This window comes from Andrographis paniculata, unplaced genomic scaffold (genome assembly GCF_009805555.1).
Source record: "Andrographis paniculata isolate CXL003 unplaced genomic scaffold, ASM980555v1 Contig59END, whole genome shotgun sequence".
In the NCBI taxonomy this organism is placed as follows: domain Eukaryota; kingdom Viridiplantae; phylum Streptophyta; class Magnoliopsida; order Lamiales; family Acanthaceae; genus Andrographis; species Andrographis paniculata.
In genome coordinates this window covers 1,457,817-1,477,566 of record NW_026137594.1, presented here as the reverse complement: position 1 = coordinate 1,477,566, position 19,750 = coordinate 1,457,817, and the positions used below count along the sequence as shown (strand labels likewise).

The following is a 19,750-nucleotide window of genomic DNA, read 5'->3' as shown; positions in this document are numbered from 1 at the left end:
ATATAAATATATATATGGAATCCTGCAGTGGCATTTTTGTAAATACAAGAAAAAAATTGATTGGTATTGATTAAAAGAAAATTTGTATTTTATTTATTAAATATGATATAAACAGGGCGGAGCTACATGGGACTCGGAGGGTGGGCACGGTATTAGTAGTACTGCTTGTCGGTTGTCCATGTTTTAACTTTTAAGGGTTTCAGTAAAATTTGATTTTGGATTTGATTTTTATTTGAATTTTGAAGTGAGTTTTAATTTATGTGTTTCTTTTGTGTTTAAATTTGGATTGAGTTTAGATAGTTTTGATGTGTATTGATTTGATGATAATAAATATAATAATATAAATGTGTATTAATTTGTATAATTTGATTATAAATTTATATTATGTAGACATATATATTTCTAAATTTTTATTTATTTGTATTATAAAAAAATTTATTCTCTAAAAAATAATATATATATTTTATTAAATTATAATTATCTAAATCAAAAGGACTTTTAGGGATTAATAACTAAAAAACAATACTATCATCCTCTCCTAAAAAGAACACTATTTGTTTTTTTTAAAGTAATTTTTTAATATTAATATTATATTAATATGTAGTAAAAAATAAAATAAAATAAAATATTCATATTAGTACTATGTAATATAAAAGTAATGATATTTGTGCAATATATTGTAAATGATAAAGGTATTTATTATGTTATGTAAGTAGTACAATTACTAAATAATGAAATAATACACTTGTTTTGGAACAAATAAAAATATAAAATTGTATCATTCTTATTGATCGGAGGGAATATTATTTTATAACTTAAAACTGGGCAAGTGTTTTTGATATTTTTGTCCTTTAACTTTATATATAAAGTAATTCTATGTGTAATACTATATTTATAATTTAAGTAAAAATTAATAATATTTTGGAATTAGTATATAATTATTTTTTAATGAAATAGCAAATAGTTACTTTGAAGTTGAATAAACAAAAATGATAAAAAGAATACTTTGAATTATGACGGAGAGAATGAATAATATTTTCTCCGTCCCAACTTTTGTATTTAATTTAGCGAAAATTTATATAAAATATAATTAAAAAATATACTAATAAAAATAATTATTGTATGGATCATACTTGTAAAAGATTAGTTTTAATTTAATTATTAATAATATATATTTTCATTTATTTAAAATTAATTTTAAAAAAAAAAATTGAATGAATTATTCCCGTAACAGACTGATTTAATTAAATTGGATTATATTTACTTTAAATATATTAATTTAAAGTAAAATAGATTATCCGAATCAACATAAAAAGAAAAATAGCATATGTGACACGGGAGAGTAGTACTTTCTAAAAATTAAATTTTTAGTTGGTATAATTATTTAATATTATATTCATAAATAAATAAATAATTGTATATTTTTTTTCATTTAAAATTTCAGATCAGATCATCATTTATTTATTTGACTAATTTGCCATACGCTTTTGAGATGACCGCGGTGGACTTGATCGTAACCGATGGATTCACCAACTCAAAATCTACGCCGTTGGATGCTGTTTCCTTTACTACTATTTCCATTTTCGTCCCAACAAAAATACAAAATTACTATTCTGCACTTACTTCAAACGTCCCGTGGTTAATATGGTAATTAACTTCCTGTCCTGTCGTCTCCTTTGTTTCATTAATATTATTTAATTATATTAATATTTTATATTTTATTATATATAATTTTATTTTCTATTTAATTATATAAATATTACTTCCTCCGTCTCACATACCGTGTCCACATTGCCGTTTCTGTCCGTCTCACATACTATGTCACTTTTCTTTTTTGGAAAATGATTATACACTTTAATTTTATTTTAAATTTTTAAATTTATTTTTTTAATTTTAATTAAACTAATTAGTTATCTTAATTTTAATTTATAATTATTTATATTATATGATAATTATTTTCACTAATACATTCTTAATTATCTACTAATTACACCCCTCCTAAAATACCGTATCTATTATACAGACACGGTATGTGGAACGGAGAGAATAATATATTTTTAAAATAAATAAATTTAATAAAAATATTAATATATATTTTATTCGTACCAATTACTATCTTATTATTTTTATATATTCATTCAAAATATCTCTATACTAATTTTACCTTAATATTAAAATATTTTAAAATTTTACATAAATTATAAATATATTAGTGTTACATATAAAAATAATGTACAAAAAGAGCAATGTAAAGATTAGATTGAATACGACCATAGATTCCTCCAAATTTTGTCTGTCAAACTAAACCTATTAGGTTCGGTCGATTACTATGTAAAGAAGTTAAAAATATTAACAGTGTATATTCTTTTATCCTCAAACTTTGAATTTCTATTATTTAAACTTTATGTTTTCCGAAAATATATATTTCCTCGTCCTATTGAAAAGTTGTCATTTTTCATCTTTGTTCGTCCCAAAACAAGGTTACCATTTCCTAATTTAGTAATTGTACTACCTACCTAACATAATAAATACTCTTCCAACTTACACTATATTACACAAATGCCGTTACTTTTATATTACACAATATTAATAGGGGTATTTTTATTATTTTCACTACAATTCATTATAATATTAATATTAAAAATCTACGTGCAAAAAGTAAACGACAACCTTGTACCGAGAACGGATGGAGTATAATAATTTTTCTTATAAAACATCTTATTATAAATTATTTTAATATCAAATTCAAACAAAATTTTTTTTTAACCCCATCAAAAGAAAAATCACCTTCTAAAATCCAAAATATATTTAAACACGTCCTACATTTTATTTTATTTTGAAATAAATAATTGTCTACTAATTAAAAGTGTGGTAGATAGAGGAAATCTTTCATGCATGTTAACTAACTTAACAAAATAATTGTGATAAATATAATATTATATTCAGACCAGATTCGATGCTGATTATATTAAATATATTATTTAATAAACTAAATCATTATAATTAATTTTTTTTTTAAGTGTTCAGCGTAAGATCATCACCAACTCATCAGTTCCATCTATACAGTTTTAACTCTAAAGGTTGCTACAGTAATAATTTTATTCTAACCATAACTCTATTTTTCACTATTATTTTTTAAATATTCAATTTTTTCTATTATTTTAAATAACTTTTTATTTTTATAATTAAAATAATTTTTTAAAAATTAAAAAAAATTAAAAAAAAAGCCATTTTTTTATGTTACACCGCCAAAAAAATGGCGCTAAATTAGACGTCGATTGCTAACTGACGTCAAATTATCTAACCAAACGCCATTAATAACCTGAGTTAAACAACCGACGTCAAATCATCCAACCCAGTGCCGGTAATGACCTGGGTTGGAGATGCCCTGCGTACACGTGATCTTATCCGTAATATATGTTGGCGCTATGCATGGTTATTAAATCTTCTAATAACAGAGGGTCACAATGGTAAGCTTACAATCCTAACTACATTATTAAACCAGAGGAGGACAGCTATCTACTCACTTCGTTTTAGATATTTTGGGCATTAAAATATTTTTAGATTAAATTAAAATAATTTAATAATTTAATTAAAATTAAAAAATTAAACTCCCTCCGTCCCACATATCATGTCCACGTTGTCGTGTTTGTCCACTTCACATTTGTTGTCACATTCCTTTTTTTAAAAATGATTACACACTTATTTCTTATTTTAAAATTTTTAATTTTTTTTTAATTTTAATTTTAATTTATAATTATTTATATTATATGATAATTATTTTCACTAATACATTTTTAATTATCTATTAATTACACACATCCTAAAATGCCGTATCTACAGTGTAGCAGACATGGTATATGAGACGGAGATAGTAATACTAATCTTCATCTTGCAACAACAAGAATATCATTTGTTTTTTATACGTAGTTTTTTTAATATTAGTATATATTAATTTGTAGTAAAAAAACAAAAATATCACTGTTAGTATGGTGTAATATAAAAATAATAATATTTGTGTAATATATTGTAAATTATAAGAATATTTATTATGTTATGTAGACAGTACAATTACTAAAATAATAAATAATACCCTTATTTTAAAACAGAAAAAAAAAATGACATTCTTCTTATTTTAAAAAAAAAGTACATAAAATTTAAATATATAATTATAATGTATAATTATATTTAAAAATAAATAAATTATGTGAAAAAAGACTAAAAAAAATAAATAAAGTATGTGAAACAAAAAGAGTAGATAATTAAGCAAACAGCTGTGGTCCATTCTCTGTCTGATTGGGATTCGCGTTCATGTCTTAAAATAGGTGCTTTTATTTATTTATTTTTCGCAACGCTGCAGTGGATAATATTAGTAATTACTCTCTCCGTCTACGAAAAAATTTAATTAAAGTATAATTAATAAATAATAAAAAAATATATTAGTAAAAATAATTATAAATTAAGATTAAAATAAATAAATAGCTTAATTAAAATTAAAAAAATTATAAAATATAAAATTTAAAACGAGATTAAAGTGCATAATTATATTTCTAAAAATAAAAAGGACAATTTATGTGGGACGGACAAAAATAGAAAATAGGGACAAATTATGTGAGACGAACGAAGTAATATATATATATATATATGTGGTTGGTAAGAAAATTGTGAAAAAAAAAAAAAAACCGAAGAGAAGAGGTAGATACTTTCACTCGTTCGGAGTAATTATACATCTTTAGTTGGAGATGAAGATGGTAATATTTTAATAATTTTTCCGTTTAGAAAAATGTGTTCATATCTTTTAGCATAAATTTTAAGATAGGTGCACATTTAATATTATTTATAAAAATTAATAATATAATAAAGAAAGAAAATTAAGCACATTTTTAAGAGATAGAGAATGTGAAAATATGGCATAAAAAAATAAAGAGAGAATATTATATAAAATTTATTAAAAATTGATAATTCAAAATATTATGATAAAGTAAAAAAAAATAATAACAAATTAATTATTACTCTTTTCATTCAACTTAAATGTATTCATTTTGTATTTTTTTTTAAGTAAAAAATATTTGTTTTTTTTTAATATAGTAAATTTATGTTTCAGTTAAAAAATAAAAAAAATAAATTATTTTTAGTTTCAATATAACCAAAATTTATCAATTTTGGTCCCAATATAAAAATTTTACTAATTTTGGTCTCAATATAATCAAAACTCATCAATTTTGGTCTCAATATGATAAAAACTCATTAATTTTGGTCCCAATATAACAAATACTCATCATTCTTGGTTTCAATATAAATTTTTTATCAATTTTAGTCCAAATATAACCAAAACTCATCATTTTTTGTCTCAATATAATCAAACTTTATCTTTTTTGGTCTTACAATCAATAAACCGACGGAAAATGCTGACATGGACTTGCAAGATTGTGCAATTTCTTCAAATATAAAAGGTTTGAATTTTTTTCACGTCAACATTTTTCGCCGATTTGTTGACGGTGGGACCAAAAAATAGAAGGTTTGATTATATTGAGACAAAAAATGATGAATGTTTGTTATATTGGAACTAAAAATTGATAAAATTTTATATTGAGATAAAAAATGATGAGTTTGATTATACGAGACTAAAATTGATGAGTTTTAGTTATATTATGACCAAAATTGATAAAATTTTTATATTGAGATCAAAATTGATAAATTTTGGTTATATTGACACTAAAAATAATTTTTTCCTAAAACTAAAATACCTCTAGTTTTTATAAAAGAAAATACTTAGTTCTCCCAATAACTAAAAGGTGTAGTATACCCTGATATAATCAAAGTTTTGCTTATTTTTTTAATCTCACTAATGCTGGGAGTAAAATAAATTGTACTTATTATAATATACTTCCTGCGTCCCATATAATTTGTTCCTATTTTTTATTTTCGTACGTTCCACGTAATTTGTCTTTTCTATTTTTGAAAATATAATTATGCACTTTAATCGCATTTTCAATTTTAAATTTTATAATTTTCTTAATTTTAATTAAACTATTTACTTATCTTAATCTTAATCTATAATTATTTTTACTAAATAATAATTATTTTTACTAATACACTTCTTTCTTTCTTTTATTTTTTAAATTATTTACTAATTATACTTTACCTAAATTCTCGTATCTACGGTAATACACTCATATTACATGAGACGAAGAGAGTATATATTTATAAAATATTAGTATATCTAAATTTTCATGCAAAATTCAAATAAACATCTTTGATTTAAATGGAGAAAATATTTGTTAAAATATTATTAATAAAACTATGAATGGATAAATTTTTTATTATCAGTTTCTTACACATAAATTTAACTGGAAACTATAAAGAAAAGCTGAAATAATTTTTACGGATCGAAAACGTGTTTAATATAATATTTTAAAAATAATAATACTATATATATATATATATTTGATGTGATTTTCTGAACTTAATGTCGAAACTTTAAAAAGTATCCTCTCCGTCTCACACATTTAGTTTATTTGGACTCCGTACGAAAATTAATAAAAATAAATATTTTATTAAAAAAATAAAAAAATTAAAAAGATAATTGAAGATATTTTTAAAAGTTTAGTTAATAATTAAAAAGAATAAAAAGAAAATATAATAAAGTTAATGATAATAATTAAATAATTTTTGTTTTTTACTTTTTCAAATATAGGAAAAGATAAATTTAGCTGACTAAATAAAAGGTGAAAGTAAATTTGGTAGACGAAGGGAGTGTATGTAAACAAAATCATATTTTAGATGGATGACAGTTAGGGTGCTGACAATGTGAACTGTCAGTACCAACTCTTTTAAAGTGCGTACTGGGTAAACTCCCGGCCGAATCTAATCCCCTGCTAACTAAGTTCGACAAAGCAAGTCACACTAGGCGAACCACGTGTGGCAGGTGACCTGAAGATGTCGGGGTATGAACTCGTGACGTGTCTATTTCTACACCACCAGGCCATCCTTTACGGGACCAACTATATGATATATATATTTTTTTATGACGTGGGAACCCGCATTGCTACTCGAAAGTGCGCACCGAGTAAATCTCCAGTCGAACCTAATACCTACAAACTATGCCCGACAAAGCAAGTTACACTAGACGAACTATATGATATATATATTTTTACGTCTTGTTATTTGAATATAAACTATGTGTTATTTGTATATAAGTATAAAACTACTAAAATATATTTTATGTTATTTCTACCGTATAGTACTAGCTCTCCTCTCTAATCTATTTTCTTTTCCAATCTTCTGGCGACCGTTTGAATTTTCCGACAAGTTTCCGCCTATACTTTCCATTAATCCTCCTTGAGCCTTCCAATATCGCAAAAGTTCGTCTCTCGTTTAGTTCGTCAGAGTTCCGAAATATTGCAGTGTCATCCAATTCGGAGACGAACGTCGTTTTATCTTTGAAAATGTTATGTTACGAACCAGAGACACTACCAGGACGTATTTGTTTTTACGGAGAGAGATTCTATCTCAAACGACGTGATTATCAAATTAATTAGATAAATTATTGTGATTATCAAATGTATTTCGATAATTATATTCTTACAATATAATATTATTATTATATTTTTAACAAAAAGAACAACTTTCATTACACAACAAAAATTAAGCAGCCACTAGAAAATTATTTGAAAAGTTATTAGACAATATTTAACACTATTTTTATTACACTGCAAATGTGTCTAACTGAGACACTCGGGTGTTAAGGAGACGACTACATCAAAATACCGCAAATGGACAAAACAACATTAGTAAAGAAAGGACTACTCCATACAAACTTGGAAGTGGATAAAGAATTAGTTTAGGTCACAATTAATTACCTACTAGAAGGTAATGAAATGACGAGAATTGAAGAGCTAATGACACCTTGTAGAAGGTTGATAAATAATAAGTTCATCTGCCGATCAAATCTAATACCCTGTAAATCAGGCCCGATAGATAAGATATATTAGGCGAACCATGTGTGACAGATGACCTGAGACGTTGGGGGTTTGAACTCCTGATCTCACGGTCACACGTCTAACCCCACTTTTATGTAGTTCTTAGTTTTGCAAATCGTGGTTGAGCTGCATGTTCACTTTCAAGTTTTAACATTATCATCAAGTAGAAAACTACACTATCAAATATGCGTTGGGTTGGTATATAGTGTGAGGATCATTCTTAAACAAGTGACTCGTCATTGACTAACGATAAAAGAAGAAAACAATGTAATACTTAGAATTGGTTAATACTTCACGAGAACAATGGAATGACCAGAAATGTGCACAATTTTACGGGGAGTGACAAAAAACATAACATCTATGTCTCCAAAACCTCGTAGATTATAGAACGAGTTTATTAAAACCTGATCAAATTCATGGTTTTCATTTTGTTATCCCATCTATCCAAACTCCCAAACACTTACTTTTCAAATCTCGATCGGAGCGGAATCGGCGTCGACTTCATGTAGTAATGGCGTCACACACAACGGACTCGAAGAAGTCTATCGAAGAAGGTTGGCAAAAAAATTCCATTCCATGGACTCTTTCGGCCTTAGAAACACATACTTGTATAATTATTAAATTAAAAAATAAGTACATACCAACGTACGATGATACTCGGTTATTGCTTATTTTAAAAAACTATTGTTCTGTACAATATAATTTTATAAATTATTTAAATTTTAAAAATAAATAAATAAATTGTGGATACAAAGCCCAAATTAAAACATATGGTAGTCAAAATAATGCGACTCTAGCTACAACTCCTGGGCAAATTATGGATGAGGGTTAAGAAGGTTTTAGAAGAGCCACGTCATCCTTAAGTCAGTTGTGGCTATGAATTCATTTCCCCTTTCCCTCCAATCTTCTCCTCAACCGCCGTTCTCGTTACCCTTAACACTCGAATCCCGATGGCGGCGGCGATGGTGCTGGACGGCGGCGGAAATGGTTTAATCCTCGGCCGTTCGGGTTTCGGAACATCCAGCTTCACCTATGCGCTCTCTCTGCGGAGATCGAGGTTGGGAAACGCCTTTGCTACTGTCTTTCACGGCAATAATCGAGATGCGTTTCCGCCTAAACTCCACATCGGAAATGGATCCTTGAGATTCAAATTCGCCTGCAGAGCTGCCGACTCGACTCAGTCGTCGTCCTCCTCCGTTGCCTCGACTACGGCTGATAAGTCCACCGTCCCCGACACCGAATTTTCGCTTGCCAAAGTACGGTCTCTCAGCTATGAATTATTATTGCGGATTTCTTTCATCTAGATGTATTTGCCGCGTTTCCGCGAAGTAATTTTTAATTAGTTGTTGAATTTGATGAAGTATTATTTTGCGTCAGAAACAAGATTTAGTGAGTTGCAGAAAAATTGAAAAGGAGCTGTTTAACATATATTGGCTCTTGTTGAGATGATATTTGATAATCAATGGAAAAATAATGAAGTAGCTCTGTTTGATTCCTGTTTCATTGTAAATTTCCAGTATATGGTAAAACTTCCATGTCTTGTAATCATTTACACTTGGCATTTTTCTGCAGATTTCTTTCGGAATTATTGGATTAAGTGTTGGCCTTACCCTTCTCTCGTGAGCATCCCTATCCATTATTAACAAATTTTTATTCATAGAATCAGTGATAGTTTTGAATTCATATTCATCAAATTCAGAAGATGAACATGTCTCTTTTCAGCAAGAATTTTTATGCAATGTACCCTACATTTAGGCAGAAAGATTCACTACTAAAATAGCTCAGAGTTGTCCTAAATTTGCCCCTGAATTGTACTATCTAATTTGGTTCTTTTTAATGGTGTGTTTGTTTGGGGGATTTTCCCCCAAATACACTATTCATTCAATATTTTCCCCAAAAAAACATCAAATCAGACACCTATTTTTATTTTTTATATTATACTAAAAATCAATTTTACATTCAAAACATCACATCAACACCTATTTATATCATATCATACAACTATTCAAATTCAAAATTTTTACTATTCAAATCTCAACTCAAAATCCAAACCCCCAAACAAACACACCCTTAAGTATTTGTGGTTATATCCATTATCAGATGAAATGCTATAGCCCAGCTGATATTTTTTGCTTTGATTCTTATTTGATTTGCAAAACCAACTAGTAATAGCTCCTTTCTTTTGCTTATACAGTTATGGTTTTGGGGCTTACTTCACTATCCTCCCTGGATCTGAATGGTCAGCCATAATGCTGACATATGGCTTCCCTTTAGCAATTATCGGCATGGCCCTCAAGGTATTTACATTATTCCCTTCTATTTGTGCATTATATTTCATGTACTGTTATATAGTCTGTCATATCTTGAGGCTAACAAAGCTAGGCATCTATTTTGTGTTTGATACTATGCTGTAACAATCCTCACTGCTAGATGAATATATATGTATTAACCATCTCGTAATTTGCATTTCTGGTCATGAGAATGAAGTAGTTCTCATTCATTATCCTTGCTCTGTATCATATCATCGCTTTTGACGCAATTTTCTTTGGAACTTTTTCTAGTATGCAGAACTTAAACCCGTTCCCTGCTTGACTTATTCAGATGCTCAACTCCTGAGAGAAAAATGTGCAACTCCAATTCTTAAGCAGGTACAATGCAATCTACATATTTAATGTCTCGATAATGACATCTAATGTGTAATCATGGTGCTGAGATTCCATTTTTAGATTATTTGCTTAGCTGTTCGGCTTCCCTGTGAGATTCGGCAAATTTCTTTTATTGCAGGAAACTCACTGTTGTACTAACTGTAACTATAAATGAACACATGCTACAAAACCATAGATTATCTTGTTTTGATGTCGGATTTGCTTTCATACAAACTAATATTTGGTATTTACCTTAACACACCTCACTTTGAAAATAACATTTCATTCTATTTCTAGGTCAGAAATGATGTTACAAGATACAGGTATGGAGATGAGCAGCATCTGGATGAAGCACTAAAGCGCATTTTCCAATATGGTCAGGTAATCGATGCGTCTTCTTATAGCCATCCTCTTCTCCCTCCTATACTTTAATCTTGTTCCATAGGAAGACTCTACTATAGCATCAACATTAAGAAATAAAAATTTACTGTTATTGAATCTTCTCATTACTTGAAGTTGGCTTTCCTTTCTTTTATGATGTAGAGGAACATACAGTTAAGACAAGAGATGGTCTATAAGACATGAGTACACTTTCCTTTGTTGCTTGAAACCTATTGAGTTCAGACAATCAATGATGTGTAGTGATTGCGGGTTTGGGACACTTGAGTGTTATTGCTGCTTAAATCAGAGGAATGTGTATTTGAGAATTTGATAGTCTTTTGCATCATGTTCAGGGTGGAGGGATTCCACGGAGGAGTGCTCCTGTTCTTCAAATGATTCGAGAAGAAGTACGATGCTCTAGTTCACAACAGTTTAACTTTCCATATTCAGATGATAATTTGCAGTTCACTTCACTTCACATTCATTTAACCTGCATTACATTCTTATGTATGGAAGGTGACTGAGGATGGAAGATACTGTTTGGTGTTGGTATTCGACGCGAAGTTCCTGGAACTCTCCGATTTTCAGCAACGACAGGTGAACCATCACAATTCATTGTTGATTCAGCATTTTCGGTATTACTGATTACAGCACACTAAATACATAAAAGCATCATATACACTTATATTCATAACACACACTTTGAAATCAAATCATGTGTTGTCTATCTTTTTTTTTTATATACTGGTTAGGGCTGAATAAGTACCCTAACCATCCCTATAACTGCTCTCTGCACTTGCACAGGCCAAATTTGCTTCTTTCTTTGGACCAGGAATCACAGCTGAAATTGGTCAGTTTTTTACCACTGTTATTTGTTTTTGTTGTGTGTGTACTATATATATATATTATATATATATATATATGCATGCATTCAAATATAATAGAGGTGAAGTTTTGAAGATTGATGAATTTGTGTATGGATGTGCAGTGGAAGGAGGAAAACACGTATACGAGGTGAAACTAATTTCCAACACTACACTCTAGACAAGTAAGACATACGCTTAATATAAATTAAGTTTGTATATGCTTAATTAATTACATCTTTTTTACTATACATTTCTCTGACCTCTTATTTCTTTTTCTTTTTTTTTTTTTAAAAAAAAGGAATTTATGTTTTGGGTTGAAGATTGAATACCACAAATAAAATTGGAAAGAATTAAGAGTGAATATGGTGTGCTTTCTTATAATTCGATTCTACTTTTTTTTTGTGTAATATTTTCTATATTTTATAAATTCTATATTAAATTACTGTTAAAAAATTACAGCGTATATTTTACTTTTATTTTTGATATTTTTAAAAAATAATTGTTAATTAAGATTATATATATTTGAAAAGAAAAAAGGATTAATTAATAAACAAATAGTCAGAAAATGAAAAGTGCACAAACAAATATACATCAAAATATTTTATTATAAATACAATATGCTAAGTTTGGTGAAAAAAATATTAATTATAATTTTGACGCCAGAAAAAAAAAAAATTTTTTTAATAAACAAAAAAAAATTAATATAAATTTAATAGTAAAAAAAGAGTAATATATTATTACATAATACTATTACCTTTATTTCACCAATACAAAATAAATACACACTATTAATAAAAATATGAATATCGTTTTATTTTATTTTGTACCACATATGTATATAAACTACATGCAAAAATACGGGATAAGAACTTAGGAGCATATATATTAAAAAATAAAGGTGTGAGATGTTTTTCTTTTTCCTAGCAAAATGCTCTATAATATTGTAGAATATTGAAAATAGATAAATAAAGGTGTGAGATGTTTTTCTTTTTCCTAGCAAAATGCTCTATAATATTGTAAAATATTGAAAATAGATATAAAGAGTTTAATGGAAGTTACCTTGTTATAAATAATACTACTAAATTGGAATAATAATAATAATAGTGATTAACTCACATCTCTATCTCTTCTGTAGCAAGCTTTCAAAATCTAATATACGAAATTATACAAATTCGTAATTTAAAATCAAGATTATTGCTACAAAAGAAAAAAAAACAATCAATCAAACAAACAAACACTCCATTCAAAGATATAGACATAATTACCACCAAATTAGGATAATAATAACTTTAAAGATGAAAAAAAATAATAAATAAAAAAATGTGGTTCGGCATTTAGGATGAGATTAGTTTGGAAAGTTTAATCCTAGTGGAGGGAAGAGGATAGTAAGTAAGTATGTAAGTAGGTATTTAACAAAATGTGGTTCGGCATTCATTCTATTTCCATTTCCCTCCCTTCCCAATAGATTCCTACCTCAATTATAGAGTCACCTTCTCACTACCATCTTCAATCAACACAAGATTGTGTTGTTTTGTTCCCATGGCCCTTGCCCCCTCCCACTCGACTCTTCCTCGACCTTAGCCTGCAACACAAAAATACAAAGGGATTGGGATTGGGATATGGATCTATATTTAACATCAATATCTACATGTATGAGTAACAATTACTTACCTCAGAGATCTCACATGTTTCTTGATCACTTCTTTTCCTTCAGCATCAACCCCAAACCATTCTTCCTTCAAGCTAAGAGAGTCGTCCCCTTTCCCAATGCCTGTTAGTTTTAAATCGAAAATATCAGGTTACTTATGCACAACAGCATAAGGTATAATTAATGGGAATAGGAATACATACTAAACACCACTTACTTTGGTGCTGAACATCAGTGCTGCCTAAACAGTTTAGCATCCAATAACCGTGACCACGAGTATCCATAAGGACAGGGTCAGTTCTCACAGCATTGCACGACCGCTTGCCTGCAATCAATCCAATCAATAGATATACAACACATCTGTAAGAACTAAGGTGACCAGTGTCGAATGAGAAAATATAAGAACAAAACTTCATTAAAAGTCCATCTAAATTAAGTGTAGATGTATAGAATGTTGAGATCTAGTGCATTTGATTTGATCTTCTTCAATGTGAAGAAGGGCCCTATTCAATATTGCATTCATAACTTCAACTTATAAAAGGAAAAGAGTCGTCAAGGATTTTTTGGATACTCAAGAAAAAAAAGGGACCAGAACACTCACAGACAAGACAATGTAAGGTAATCTTAGGTGTAAAAACTGGTCACTCTGTCCGAAATAATTATGTCAGATTTTCTTTTTTTTACCGTCACTAAACTTATGCATAGTCTAATTATTGTAAAAAAAACTTTATAACTCACAATTTTATATCCTTAATTTGACAAATAACATTCATTTTGCCAATATTTGTTTCTATTTAACTCACTACTTTACCCCTTAATAAATTTTCGTAATACTTTCACTTTATTTTTTATCTGCTCCATGTTTATATTTAAATATCATTACTTTTCAGTCTTCATATCCAAACAAAATTATATTATTATCCCAGAAGGAAGGGGTAATATAAATGAAAAGATCTTGGATGAGAATTTACGCTTCAGAAGTATGTCCTTAGACTTCAGTACATCAGCATGATCTTGTGCCACTTCAGATTTATCAGCAGAAGTCTTCAGTTGCTCAACAGTTGAATTGGAATCACCATCCACGGGATTCTTTGCTTTATCCCTCAAACTCTTCTCCTAAATCAAGAAAAGTAGTTCAAAAAGGGAAATTTGCATTCCAGATTTGTAATGGTTCCAAAGCTAATTAGCCTGCTATTTGCAACACCTACTTTCTCCTTAGTTTCCTGCACCTGTTCAGCCATCCACCTTCGCACCTTCCTATACATTTAACAAGAGGAAGATAACCTTTCAGAGAAATGAAGAAGAAGATCAAGGATAGCGTAGAAATGAAAAGGCTCCTTACTCAGTTTCAAGAATTTCATCGCACACAATATTCAGGACCATAAGCTTTTCGGAAGAATTCAAAGCCTCATAATCAGCTGCCTTCTCTAGAGAATCCCACACCCCTGCAGCTTCGAGAACACTCTTAGATTCGGACAAATATTCTTTGAGAGTCCGGAACCAGGAGCTTTTCTCGTAACCATGGTTTTCTGTCTCAGCACTGAAAAGAAAAGAGAAAAGATGTACTCACCAGTTGAGAAAATTGAGTGGTGAAATTACCTCTGTTTCAGTAGATGATGTCATACCTCTTTTCATTCTCAGGCAGCAGTATAGATAGCAGGTGGTTATGGAACTGGATAGTCACAGAATATTTTCCACGGCGTCCGGCTCGCCCATGAAACAAGTCTTGCAGCACATGCTCGGGTTGTCCTTTCCTAATCTCTAGGACCTGTTGATCATTTGCCAAAAAGACTAATTGTTAGGGACTTGAGCTTTTCAATACCATTTTCTCAACAACTAAGAGATCCATTCGAGGAACACGGAGACTAGTTGAAGTAATGAGCCCCCAGTGAAAACAGGTCAGGCAATCTAAATAAATGCTACTTAAAAGTAGATATGAATGAGCTTATATACTAAGATTACAATCTTTTTTTTAGAACTAAACCTACCACGTGACTTTCTTGTAAGGTAAAACCCCAAAAGGAAAAACAATACTGTAACAGCTCATAACAAGATATTGAATCTCAAATGCATATTAAAAGATTTACTTGCCTTTCCAAAAGCAGAACAGAATTCTAAGAACTGCAGAGCGTTCCCCATGTCTTCGGCCAGAACATCAACCCCAGCAATATGTTTCAACTCGGTTCCAACTGGAAGGGCTATATCAACAGCCTCATCGTTTATAGCACTGTCACATTCTTTTCGTTTTTTCTTCTGTCCAACCAAATTCTTCTTGACAGCAGCTCCATCATTATCCTTGCCCAATTCGCCTGCAACATCACACTTCATTTTCTTATGTTTCTTCTCAGAGAGTTCACCGTTTTCGCCAGTATTACCAATGCGTTCCTTTGTTCTGCCTCTCTTCTGTCCATGATTAGTTACTTTTGAGGAGATATTATGGCCTACAATGTCATTGCAAGCTCCCATGAGTTTCTTGGAACTCCTTTCAACAAAATTTGGCACATTTGGATCCACTTTACCATTAAAAGAATTTTCCTTTCCTCTCCTAGGTGAAGCGAGTCCCTCCTGTTAGACAATTGTTAATTCGCCAAATTCTCTTGATACAATCATACATTGACAATAGTTGAGTGTACTCACATGAATTACTCAAATAGCAGACGCTAAACTCTCACAATTCATATTCAAGGAAAACTCTAGTCTTTTATTTAGGAAAAAAAAATCTTCAAATTTATATTTAAAAAAAAGATCCATTCATAGACACAATACCCAACTCAAGAATTGGTTTTTGTTCAAACTTTGATCCATAGCTATCTAAAACCTAAAAGATTCTAAGAAAGATGCGAAAATTCAACCCAAGTGGATATACTCTCCAAAATAACAATTTAAGTCTTGCCAACTAAATCACTTTCCAAGCATGACAAGACTATCTATAAATGCATGAAAATTCCGACACATTAAATTCTAGCAAATCAGCCCTTTTTTGGCTACTTTAGTTGCATGTGTTAGGATTATCAAATCCAGGCTCGTAAAAGATACGATGCTTAAGAGCCACAATTAAACTCCATCTGACTACATCATCAAGAATTGTAAAATTTAATGAACTTGTACTATCTTCTTGAGAGAATCAACCACAGTTAGTATAACTTTATCATGATTCACAGCCCCCTTAACCTGGTTTCGAGAAACAGAAGAAACTCCACTTGGCCGTCCTGAAGGGGAAAATGCACCTTTGGGTGAACCACCCCTTCTCCTCCTGGATTCAGCACCGTAATTGCTATCAGGAATACAACAGTGATCCAGAGAAAAATAATTAAAATAAAAATAAGTGGGACAGAGGACTTACATGCAAACACTACAGTTACAAATGCCCCTACACTTGGGGCAACTCCAGTTTTCGACCATAGCTGCTTCCTCAGCTATCTCCCCATACCTGACTCTAATAAATTAATAAACAGAAACTTCGAAAGTACTCAGGAAACAGTTTAATAAAATCTCTAACCTGTTCAAGAGGCATTGTTTGCATATCCGAAGGGTGCAAGGTTTATTTTTCCTATAACTCTTGCATGCTGCTGCAAATTTCTTGATTTTTTGGCGGCACTAGAGAAACATTAAGTTAGAAAGTTAATCAGAGCAACTATTTCTGGGAATGTACACAAAAAAAAATCCTTACTAGGAAGCAATAAATCACATATGCCTGTTTAAGATCATCATCATGATAGAGAGAGAGAATGACAACATTAGTAATATAATGCCAATATCCCATAATCCTTGTTTCTTTTGTTGAAATGTATCTTCAAGGCCACATTTACTACATGCTGCTAAATGGGATTATATACTCCACGTGCGTCAGTTACTAAATAATCGTAACTTATCCCATAGCAAAAAACAAGCCCGGAATGGATATTTTATAATATTTGGTAGTATTCACCGACACAATAATTCAAAACTGACTCTTTGTGACGCCATCAATTAACCACGTATAATCATATTAGAATGATCATACACCGTAGATTACATCAAAGATAATGCTTATTTTCATGGAAATGTCCCAAAATACCCCACCTGACAAATATACAAGGAAAAGCATTTCGAAGAGTTATTAGCATACGACAAAACACAATGATTGCAGTGATAAATACGATACGCCAAACAAGCTCTTACCTGGTTCTATAGTTTAACTAAATTTCAATATCAGAAAAGTTATTACATCTATTTACCGGATGGATCGGAGACAGGATTATTACTCCTGTCCATTAATTGAAGTTATGCTTACCATTTACTTATAGATGTTTCTCCATAATTTACAAGAAAATCTGTAAACGGAATATACCAAACCATACCGAACAACACTTAAGTCAGCTTTCTATCTGAATACAACAAACAAAACGAATCGCATTTAGATTATCCCTCTAGAAGGAACACGTGGCTACGAACCACAATGTCGGGGGGTCAAAGAAAATATAATACGACAAACAACGCGGATGACTTTTAGATGATCCTTCTAAAAGGAGCAGCACATGGCTGCGGACAATGACGTCAGGGATCAAAATTATATAATTGCTCTTGATCACAATTGTATAAAGGGATTTTGATTGTTTGTGTTTTCAACAACATTTTCATACCATGCAAAATAACATAAACAACTTTCCCCGTAAACTATATTGCATTCAACAACAATGGGGTGAATATGGTTTCGATTTTAACCTCAAATCACAACATTCCAAGTAAAAATACATCATTTTCAATCACAAATCATGTCAAAATGTTAATTCAAATCAAAACCCTAATCTCAAACCAAAACCAAACAAATCAATTTCATTTAAATCCTTACAATTCCCAAAATAAACAACAAATCCAAAGAACTTAAGCACAAACAAGCAGACTTTATACAGCCATTGAAAGATTGCCCCCAAAAAGCTCCTCAAGCATTCGTCGCGCTATACACTGAAGATCTACTAAGCACACACGTTAGATTAATAGCAATAAATCGAATCTAGATAACAAGTTCGACAAATTTAAACAAACAATCACGAAACCATACAAAGACAACAACCGACTGTTACGAAAACTCTAGATTCACCGATACTGCAAAGGAGTAATTAACTGAGAAGAAAGAATACCTGATGACAACTTTTCGGACCTTTGGCTTTGGAATCTTCAATCTGATCGCCGGCAAGGGTTTTGCCCGGAGAAGTAACAACGCCACCGCCAGACGAATCTCCAGCAATCGCCATTAAAAAGAATCACGAGAACGACAGGCAGAACTTCAAACAAAAACTCTTGGATGTTTTTAAGCTTTCCTCTTCCTTTCTTGCCGCCTAGAAAGGAACCTCTGTCGGCAGATTCTGAAGAACTCCAGATATTTAGTACCGACTCAGATTAATCCCAGATTAAAAATGTTTGCCGAAGGCGGAGTTATAGAGGTAACAAAGCAGAGCGGGAAGTGAATATTTCAGTACGATTTTGCAAATGCACTTCCCGCCATTTGCATCGCCATTGTCGCAGGGAAGAAAAAGATTCTCCAGTAGCGGTGGGTGCGGTGCACCGCGTTTCTGTTCACCTTTGCTCTTTGTAGTAGCTTGCAATTACGAAGCCATGGCCGTAGCTCATTTATATCTGGGCAAATGGCCCATATCCATATTGGGCTTATAGACCCCCAAAGGACGTTTTGTAGGATTGAAAATTAAAAAAATAATTTATTTTTTTATTTCATTTTCAATTCTCTCTTTTATATATATATAGAGAAAAAATTAAATAAATAAAATTTGCAAATAGAAATATATTTTTATCCGTTTCAAAATAAGTTATCATTACATACATAAATATAATAAATCATCTTCTAACTTACAATATATTACAAATGTCATGTCTTTTTTTATTATAATTTAATATAATACTAATATTTAAAAATTTACTCTACAGTAATCTTTTCACCTTGATGAATGAAATATATAACTTTTTGTTAAATTATATTTTTTCAAAAAAAAAAAATTTATTTATTTCTTCAAACTTGTCTTCTGTTTTCGTTGTCATCGTCGAGGCAAATAAATTACCAATGATTTTTTTATTAACTTCTATAAATACTTGCTTCAGTAGGGGCATGAAGTATATTATAAATCTCTCCAGCTCAATAGTATAAAAAGATCTATGCATTAGTTATCGATATTATTGCTAACCAAAAATAGTTTAGGCCGATGAATTACAAGAAAAGTAATATTTTGAAGCACA

General features: G+C 30.1%; 2 protein-coding genes across 3 annotated transcripts; one reads left to right on the top strand and one right to left on the bottom strand.

Annotated features, from left to right (window-relative positions):
- The first annotated feature begins 8,837 nt into the window (after window positions 1-8,837).
- Window positions 8,838-12,140, top strand: LOC127258589 (uncharacterized). Its single transcript, XM_051285489.1, has 9 exons — window positions 8,838-9,238; window positions 9,555-9,601; window positions 10,177-10,279; window positions 10,544-10,630; window positions 10,925-11,008; window positions 11,362-11,415; window positions 11,525-11,605; window positions 11,813-11,858; window positions 11,997-12,140. Exons 1-9 carry the CDS (start codon window positions 8,933-8,935, stop codon window positions 12,050-12,052), a joined length of 864 nt encoding a protein of 287 aa, XP_051141446.1. The 5' UTR covers window positions 8,838-8,932; the 3' UTR covers window positions 12,053-12,140.
- A 1,030-nt stretch (window positions 12,141-13,170) lies between these two features.
- Window positions 13,171-19,101, bottom strand: LOC127258455 (uncharacterized). 2 transcript variants are annotated; one of them, XM_051285298.1, is made up of 13 exons: window positions 18,643-19,101; window positions 17,022-17,119; window positions 16,866-16,952; window positions 16,694-16,775; window positions 16,042-16,087; window positions 15,614-15,963; window positions 15,148-15,290; window positions 14,865-15,062; window positions 14,731-14,779; window positions 14,494-14,638; window positions 13,740-13,847; window positions 13,546-13,645; window positions 13,171-13,456 (listed from the first exon to the last, which is right to left on the bottom strand). In XM_051285298.1, exons 1-13 carry the CDS (start codon window positions 18,754-18,756, stop codon window positions 13,381-13,383), a joined length of 1,596 nt encoding a protein of 531 aa, XP_051141255.1. In that variant the 5' UTR covers window positions 18,757-19,101; the 3' UTR covers window positions 13,171-13,380. The 2 variants fall into 2 exon arrangements, with proteins under 2 accessions (XP_051141255.1, XP_051141254.1); XM_051285297.1 differs by having other exon boundaries at window positions 15,614-16,087.
- Between the last annotated feature and the right edge of the window lie 649 nt (window positions 19,102-19,750).